This window comes from Mesoplodon densirostris, chromosome 3 (genome assembly GCF_025265405.1).
Source record: "Mesoplodon densirostris isolate mMesDen1 chromosome 3, mMesDen1 primary haplotype, whole genome shotgun sequence".
In the NCBI taxonomy this organism is placed as follows: Eukaryota; Metazoa; Chordata; class Mammalia; order Artiodactyla; family Ziphiidae; genus Mesoplodon; species Mesoplodon densirostris.
The window spans coordinates 70556164-70565511 of record NC_082663.1 but is presented as its reverse complement, the minus strand read 5'-3'; the positions used below and the strand labels follow the sequence as shown (position 1 = coordinate 70565511).

At 39.4% G+C, this 9348-nt stretch overlaps 1 protein-coding gene and 1 non-coding gene across 2 annotated transcripts; both read right to left on the bottom strand.

The window, feature by feature from the left end:
* Positions 1–6869: 6869 nt before the first annotated feature.
* Positions 6870–8917, bottom strand: LOC132485294 (cytochrome c oxidase subunit 7C, mitochondrial). Its single transcript, XM_060091798.1, has 3 exons — positions 8743–8917; positions 7825–7953; positions 6870–6979 (listed from the first exon to the last, which is right to left on the bottom strand). The coding sequence occupies exons 1-2, from the start codon at positions 8815–8817 to the stop codon at positions 7837–7839; spliced, it is 192 nt and encodes a 63-aa protein (XP_059947781.1). The 5' UTR covers positions 8818–8917; the 3' UTR covers positions 6870–6979; positions 7825–7836.
* On the bottom strand, positions 7084–7146 carry LOC132487289 (small nucleolar RNA Z39). The gene has a single exon (XR_009531578.1). It is a non-coding gene; the product is annotated as a small nucleolar RNA Z39 (small nucleolar RNA).
* Positions 8918–9348: the final 431 nt, after the last annotated feature.

Here is a 9348-nt window from a genome sequence, read left to right as displayed (position 1 = left end):
ACTCTGCTACACAGAGTGTATACAAGCTATTTAATCAATCTCTACTGGTGGGAAAATCCACAGCTTCCCAATAGGTACGTATATGAAGAAAAGGACCTCTATGCATGGTTCAGTAGCTGAGAAGGGAAAGTATGACCATTGAACCATCAAAAATTGCCATCTGTAGTATTGGTAGTTCCATATGGTTCAACTTATATACCCTGTCTGAGGAAAGTGTGATTGATCTTGGTAGTGAGCATGAAGAGATTTCACACTACATAGTTTATAGATACAACTGCATTGAGCAAAGTTTTCAGAACATAAAGATGAAGATATTATTCAATATTTGTTGATATTATTAATTTGAACAAATTAAAGGTGTAAGTCTGATAAATTTATCAATATATAGATATTTAACTGACCATCTTCTGTTACTAGGCATCAAAAGAGAATTTCCTAGACTGGCTTCTCATATACTAGGAAATGTTATTAAACTCAATTGATAGTCATCCTACCTCCATCTATCTAAATATAACTGTTGAAAGCCTAATATTTACCTGGCATTGTAGTAAGTTTTGGAATCCAGCAAAGAAAAAAGACAAACCTTATTCTAAAGGATACAGAGCCCATTAAAATCTTGAATAGGGCTTCCCTGATGGTGCAGTAGTTGAGAGTCTGCCTGTCGATGCAGGCGACACGGGTTCGTGCCCCGGTCCGGGAAGATCCCACATGCCGCGGAGTGGCTAGGCCCGTGAGCCATGGCCGCTGAGCCTGCGCATCCGGAGCCTGTGTTCCTCAACGGGAGAGGCCACAACAGTGAGAGGCCCATGTACCGCAAAAAAAAAAAAAAAAAAAAAAAAAATCTTAAATAATTATTCAATATCAATTATTGTAGTATCTGCCTTTTGTCAGATCTCTGAAAATTGGGAGGGGATGGTGAATTTTAGCTGCAAAACCTAAATTTGAGATGACTTTCTACAGGAATGCTACATTGAGTTATACTGTTTTCCAACGTACAATACACAATTAAGGTGACTGGACAAGGGAGCGAACGTCCTCTGGCATGCTGCACACATCTGGAAGAAGGCCCACATTTTTCTAATTTTTACAAAGCTGCCCATCGGGTAAGTGGGATCCATCAAAATGAGAGACAAGGTGTAAATGCACAGTAGGTAGCTACTCAAAACTGCAGCTCTAAAAAACCACTTTGAAAGTAGAAAGTTATTTACCTCCATAAATCTGGGCCTTCGTACACACATGGGAAGTGCTGAAAAGAGATCTTTCCTTACTACCAAATCATGCTTTTGTGTGGTACCCATCTTTGTAATTGTAGATAAAATTCATTTTAATTTTTGAAGAGTCCTTAGAAAATCGAGTTGACAAAGATTTCTACAACTAAAGATTCAGAGATATATAGAAGTAATCCTTTTCAAGGTCTTATGGGGTACCCAAGTATTTCAGTGAGGGTAGGCCAAGCTTTGCTGCAGTCACAACCCTCAAACCCCAGGAGCTGAAAACAATGAGAATGTTTCTTGCTCATTCTATACATTTGACAAAGGGCTGTACTACTAGTCCCTCAGGAACCCAGGCTAATGAAGGCTATACCCCAGCAGCAGGAGTAAGGAAACTTGGTGAATTGTACACTGTCTTCTAAAGCTTCCATGAAGTGTCAACACATCATTCTTCTCATATTTTCATTTGTCAAAGCAAAGGAGACAGAGTTCAATCCTGCCATGCATACAGAAATAGAACTGGCATATTCTTGAAAAGCCCTAATGACTACTATACCAGGTTAGAGAAAGACCCAGATAGCTTGTACCCATATTCAAATATTAGTTCAAGAAGTCTCTCCAAAATTAATTGTAAATTATAATTATATACTAAAAATATCTTCACTGTATTAACGTAATACAAAGAAAATGGCTATGTGCCTTCTGGTCTACAAAATTTTAACAGCTAAGAGAACAAAGTATCATTTCGTAATGGATGAAAATTTTTTAATTGTTTGATGTGACAGAGTATAAATCATGTAAAAGCTTTCATTATTTACTACAGAGAAATTATTTTCTATTGAAGAGACAGAAAAAAAGAATTAACACTATTTCTCTTTTCTAAAATCAGCTTAATCTTAAATTATACTCTAAAGACCTATGCTATGGACTTTATTCGCTACACTAAAATAAAGGTTTATTACATTTTGACATTGGGGTCCATCTTCTCAGTATACTTTACAGAATAGTTGCAGCAGGCATTGTCTTTTACACACCCCATAGCCAGTTTCTTCTATTAGAATGCTGGCTTGTTCCAGTTTCCACTTTTTTCACATTAAGACTTGGAAGAAAATATTAATTGCTCAAATGTATCACTGCAGTGACTGTCATTTCCCTTGCTAGTGTTGTATTTAGAAATGGATATATTATAACCCTTGTGTCCAATGAATGGTGAAGGAGTTTGCTAGTGGGCTTCTAGGAAATCTTTCTTCATTCTTAAAAATAACTTGAACAGATTTTTTTCTTGCTGGATATTGTCAAGTCTGTATGGGATGCCTGGAACTGTAGCAGCCATCTCATGACAAAGAAATAGTTTACAGACAATAGGCTGTTTGGATAGAATGCCCTTAAATTCTCTGAGCTCTATCTTTGTTAGGTAAAACATATTCCCTAATCCTTTAAGCCAGTACTTCTCAAAATGTTGGTCTCAAACAGGACCAACAGCTACTGTCAGAATGTAAATCAATACACATTTTCTTTCAAGGAAGGTTATCTACAAAGAACATCAGATGGACTAAACAGTGTGGTCAGTGACAGTTAAGTTACACTTTGGCAGAAAATCTTAATCTCATTGAGTCTGCAACAACTGTTATTATTTGGTTGGAGAACTCAATAAAGTTACCTGGGAAAAATTCATTCTTCTTCAGAAAACACTGACACATACACCATTTTGGTGTACAGACTACAAAGTCTGGGGTTTGCTTTTAGGTAATTTTGCTATTCTTGGTTTCAATTCAGTAATTCATTCAATAAATGTTCACTGATCACTTAAATTATACATGTAGTATAAATAAGTAAAAGCTGCCCTGGTCTCAGAAAAATTACAAGTTGGTATGGGAGATAGGAAGGGAAATCAGTGATTACAGTACTTGCCAAGGTTAACTATAAAGCTGTTTACAGGGTGTTGGAGACTTAAGTATATTATGTTTGGGAGGAATTGGCAAGGGAAAACTACAGAAAAAGGTGGCACCTGAGCTAAGTTAATATGTGGAGGCAGTTCACAAAACTGGAGCTGTGGCCAGGGTGAGGCTGAAACCAGAGAAATGACTGTCATGTTAAAGAGTTTTAATTTTACTGATGGTGACAGCTTATTACATGATCAGCTTGCATTGACCACCATGATTCCAGGCATTTTTGGACATGGGTAAGGTTGAAGTTATTTGCTGGACAACTAGTTAGAACTGTAGCTAGACTTAGTAATTGAAAATACCAATCTATAACTGCTAAATGGCCTTGGGATTAACTTGAACAATTTATACAATGTCCATTTTAGTTCCTCTACCTCACTTGTTTTTGAGTTAAGCACTCTATTTTAATCTTCACAATATCCTAAGATAGTTACCCTGATACACAAGGAAACTGAGGCAGAGATAGTCTCTAGTTGAGCTGAAACATGGTCAAGGCTGGCTTTGAATCCAGTCAAATCTTAGTCCTGAGTCCATATTCTTAACCCCTTTTGTACTGCTTCTCTGGCAAAATGTAGGACATTTTGATTTTTCCCATTAGGGTGGCCAAAGCTTAATTACGATAATTCTGGTTTCCTTAAAATGATTCCTGGGTTTCAGCCCCCAACCAAAATCCCTAATCAGGTATTCTGGAGTCAGGGAAGCCTCTGCATAAGGTACACTTGGCCTAGTGTAGTTTCACTAAGTGTGTATGGGTCCACCCAGTGTAAACTTTTATAAGAGAATCTGGATTTTTATGGGAATCTTGTGGTTTTAGGTGTTGGCTTGAACTTTTAAAAACCAGTGCAGGGAAAATATACACATAAAATTGAAAAAAAATCAATATTCTGTGATGGTTTTAAAAACTCAAGCCAACACTTAAAAAAAATTAAACTGGAGTCACATGCTTATATGAAATTGTGATGGTTAATTTTACATTATCAAGTTGACTGGGCCATGGTGTCCAGATATTTGGCCAAATATTACTCTGGATATTTCTGTTAAAATATTTTTTGGGATGAGATTACCTTTTTTTTTGGCCACACTGCAGCTTGCAGGATCTTAGTTCCCCAACTAGGAGTTGAACCTGGGCCATGGCAGTGAAACTGCGAAGTCCTAACCACTGGACTGTTAGGGAATTCCCGAGACTACTACTTAAACAGTTTCAGTAAAACCTACTCTCCATAATGTGGGTGAGCCACATCCAATTAGTTGAAGGCATTAACGGAAAAAGACAGACTTCTCCGAAAGAGAGAATTCTGTTAGCAGATGGCTTCCGACTGGAATATCAACTCTTCCCTGGGTCTACAACCTTCAGTTTACCCCAGATTGTTGACCTGACAGACCCCCCCCCCCCGCCAATTTCAAGAACCAATTCCTTAAAATAAATCTCTCTATAGACACATGCTGTTGGTTGTTTTTCTGGAGAACCCCAATACGAAAACTAAAAAGTTGTCTAGCCTCTATCACTCAATATACTTACATACTAAGAGCCAGCCTGTTGAAGGCCTTCCATGGGGATGGGGTAAACCGTATTCCTATCCCGGGAAAGGGAGGTTTTTCTCTCATTCGTGTACATCACTCAAATACTTTAACTCAATTCAGAAAGAAATTTAATAAATGACATTTTCTACCTAGACCCTGCTGTAAAATACTAAGTTACTTTCGGCTCTTGATATATTTTAAATCAGGGGGAAAAATTATTCATTTAGGACTTGCCAGGACTTAAAATGTTTTTATATAGCTCAATGAATTTCAAAATAGGAAGAAGGCTCTATTCCCATTTCCTCCAAGAAAACCCTGAAGGCTAAATTTGTAATTTAGCCAAGATTTGAACCAATAATTCAAAATCATTATATGAACCCTAAACTCTTACTCTTGCTTCTACTGTTCCGAAAAGCAGAAATCATTAATGTTATATAGAAAAAGTCTCCAAGCACAGAACATCTGACTCATCAATGGATAATCAAAAACACACAAATACATAGAATAGTTGGACAAAGTCATTTAGACTAAATTGCATCCATATTTAAGTAATTGCCAGGCAGTTACTGAAGAGCCTAAAGATAGGTATTCTAGTGACCAAACCGGGATTAAAATATTCAGTAGCTAATTACTTTCCCCCCTGCCCTAATATAAAGCCCTTGGAACTAAGTCATTATATTTTAAGTGGTAAGCAGCATTTCATTATTCATAATTTTGATTCACTGATACAGCTAATCAGAGCCATCTCGTAACCCATTTCTACTAGTCAAGCTCCAGAATAAAATGGGAATATCTCCTATATTGTCTCACATGCTATTACATTCCATTCCAGTTTTTTGTTTTTAAATTATTAATTTATTTATGGCTGCATTGGGTCTTTGTTGCCGCACGCAGGCTTTCTCTAGTTGCGGTGAGCAGGGGCTACTCTTTGTTGCGGTGCGCGGGCTTCTCGTTGCGGTGGCTTCTCTTGCTGCGGAGCACGGGCTCTAGGCATGTAGGTTTCAGTAGTTGTGGCACAATGGCTTAGTTGGTCCACGGCATGTGGGAATCTTCCTGGACCAGGGCTCTAACCCATGTCCCCTGCATTGGCAGGTGGATTCTTAACCACTGCGCCACTAGGGAAGTCCCTCAAATAGTTCTTTCATTCAGTCTAAACAAGACTAACATTGGTCAGTAGCACATTTATCATGGCAAAAATTTCAGTTTTAGGGTACAGGTCTAGAGGAAAAAAAAGGAAGCTCTTGAACTTAAATCTGCTAACACTACTGGTTTTCCTAATGATCAACTAATTATCACTCATGGAGAAAAATGAATTTACTCCCTCAAAGTAAAAAAAGACTAAAAGTGTATCTTTTTTCTGCCTTTAAATTAAAAAAAAATTACAGGACAAAGTTTGCATTTCCTTTATAATGAATTACCGACAAATTCCTGACCCAGGAATCAAAAATTAAAATTCAGAATTTAAAACCAAGAAACAAGCTGAATCACGTATTTAATTAAGAAACTAATAATGCAATATTACCCAAATAAAAAGTAAGCACAGGGACTCCCCCGGTGGTGCAGTAAAGAAGTTGCTTGCGAATGAACGGGACACGGGTTCGAGCCCTGGTCTGGGAAGATCCCACATGCCATGGAGCAACTAAGCCCGTGTGCCACAACTACTGAGCCTGTGCTATAGAGCCTGCGAGCCACAACTACTGAGCCCACTCACCTAGAGCCCATGCTCTGCAACGAGAAGCCACTGCAATGAAAAGCCCGCGTGCTGCAACAAGAAGTAGGCCCCACTCACCACAACTGGAGAAAGCCAGAGTGCAGCAACAAAAACCCAATGCAGCTAAAAAAAAAAAACAATCCTAATCTAACACAATCTATTCATCCAAGGTAACAGTGTGAATCTATATATGTTCTCTTCCATCTCAATATGTCATGTAATGACAAGTTCAACAGCCAAGCAACCTCATCTTCTGGATGGACCAGTAAATTTGTACTGTACATGTCTGCAGAGTCCTGCCTCCTGTGAGTGGCCCTTATGAATAGTTTGGTTGGAGAAAGCAAAGTCTCCACTGTTGAAAGCTATGGAAGAGACTCTTAATTCAAACAGTATTAGGCTGGTGAATGAGGCAAACTGGAGCATGTAAAAAAAAACAAGCACATGCTCAATTATCATGTTCCATATTTCAGAGAAGAGGCATTAAGGATTTATGCTGTAAGTTTATTTACAAACATATCTAGGATGCTGAGTTCAAGAGTTTGATCCTTTTTTCAAAGAGACTGCACATCTTAAAATGCTCCTCTTCCTATCTGTGAATAAAAACATAAAAAATTAATGATATTAAAGAACCCATTCATTTAACAGAAATATGTAGTTTCATTAATATATTGTCTGTCCTTCAATTTATGACTGGTACATCAGAAAGCGTTTACAGTATCATGACTTTATTCATACTGATTTTCTTCATCATATGCACCAGAGTCTTCCCAAGTAATGGCTTGGATAAATCATTTCCCTTCTAAACTAAGACAAGTAGAGAAGTCTTTCTTTTCCAAAGTATATTTTGGAATTTATTCCAATCATCCCACAGAGCTTCCTTTAGTGTTACTTTTGCTGAAAATTCTGATTATAATTTAACTAAATATGTCCTTTCTTCTCACTCGGGGAATCTGCTAATCTTGCTGCACACAAGATTCCTTCAGGTATACACTAATATATACTGCCCTCAAGACAGATCAGCATTAATCAGTTTACTAGAACTTTACCTGGTCAAGTACCTGAGCTCTGGAACGAGACTGCCTGGGTAAAAATTCTGGTCCACCATCACTAGCTATGGAATACTGGGCAAGTTAACATTTTTTTTTTTTTGGTCTCAGATCAAGTTAACATCATCCACCTCAGTCTTGCCTGGTAGCCAACCTGAGCTTATTAAAGTGTGCCTGACAAAGCGCTGCACTCAATAAACACTGGTTTTCAGGCAAAGATACATTTGTTTATAGGTTTAACCTGTCTCCCTCAATGCCACACCCACACTTAACTTCAGGAATTACAACAACACATAATAGTGTATTTGTGATTTTGGGGGGGCGTGGTAAAGGAAGAAAGGAAAAAAGGGGAAACCTCTGTGAAGATTAGAAATGCATTAATTATTTACCTGTCTCATGGATTATTTTTTAAGCAGTTGGTGTCTTACTATATAGAAAGGTGCAGCAAATCCAGACCCAAAGTACAAAGTCATCAGAGCTAGTAAACGCCACTTGTTTTCCACTGAAAATGGTATATTCTGTTGGAAAAAAAAAAAAGAGGAAAAAAAGAGAAAAGAAACTGAACTTCAAATCATCTGATTTTATAAATCAAAAATAAGTATATAGGAAACGCTAATTTTTCCATAATCACTTTATATATATGCCATATACCATAACACTTTTTTAAACACTATCTTTCAAATCCTATGACCTCCATCACACAACACTAGAAGGTAAAAAAATACCTGGTTTTACTCATCAACTCTACCCCTCTAGACCCTTTCTCGGCCCATTAATACTAGGCTTCAGGTAACCCTCGGAGGGTGTTACTGCTAACTACCCGATTTAAACTACTTATACTTGAGGCTAAAACCAACTTCAATGAGTGCGGTTAATACCCCTAATTTCGTCAACTAGTTGGAGACTAGCCCCACACCACAGGCCCTCATATCCTCAACGTTTCAATGACTTTCACTTCGAGTCCGGTGACCTCTAGCTGGACTTTAAGCCGCAATACCTGCAGCCAGGCGCTTCAGGGCCCTCGATATCTTGAAGGGCGGGGTGGGGCGCGAGGGGGAAATGGGTGAGCACTAGTGTGAGGTAAGGCCTCTGGCTTTACCTACTCATTCCTTTTCGCGACTACGGCGCGCAGCCAGGGTCCTGAACTTTCTCCCTGGTCCCTGGAGGAACTGGAATGCTAGTCGACGTCCCATATCAAAACCCCGGCTTCCCATCTCTCTCTCCACGGCCCATAGGCGGCCTTGGAGTTCAGCCAGTCGCAGCCAAGTGCCCCCTACCCAACGGAGCCAGGCCCCTTCCATACTAACCTTCCCCGGGCCCTCCTCATAGTGGCTCCTACGGACCACAGAGGTTGTGAACCTCCGGATGCTTTGTCCCAACATAGCGCTGTTGGAAGCCCTGCGAAAGGCGCAGAAACTGAAGGCGGAAGAAATGGCTACAGCCTCCTTGCCTCACGACCTTGTTCCCTTGTGGGCAAGGATCGAAAGGGAAGATGGGAAATGGGGCAGAGCTCTCGAAACATGCGACAAAGCGCCAGCCCCCGAGGATTGTGGGAATTGTAGTTCAGAACATCGTGGTGCCTTGTCGGCCCTGAAAGATTGTGGGAAATGTAGTCTCGCCCAGGTTCCGGTAGGATCAGAACATACTTACCAGCAGTGTTTCTTCCAGACGTGAGTTCTTGTCGAGTTCTTGTCCGGGTTCTTGGGGCCTGTTTCTAGGACGATTTTTCTGAAGTTAGCGAAGCAGTTTCACCATGTGTGTTCTAGTTTATGGAAAAGGAAAATAAACCTCTCCCTTTTCTTTTTTTGTGACTATATGCTAAGTGTCTGTGATTTGCAGTACTACTCTGCCAGCGCTGCGAGAGATGTATATGCTCTTATCTCACCGGAAGGAAACGAAGCGTAAACACGAAT

Coding starts and splice junctions, on each gene's coding strand:
- LOC132485294 (XM_060091798.1), bottom strand. CDS start 8,817: ATGTTGGGACAAAGCATCCGGAGGTTCACAACCTCTGTGGTCCGTAGG. Junction 7,954..8,742: donor ATGAGGAGGGCCCGGGGAAG/GTTAGTATGGAA, acceptor TTTTTCCAACAG/AATATACCATTTTCAGTGGA.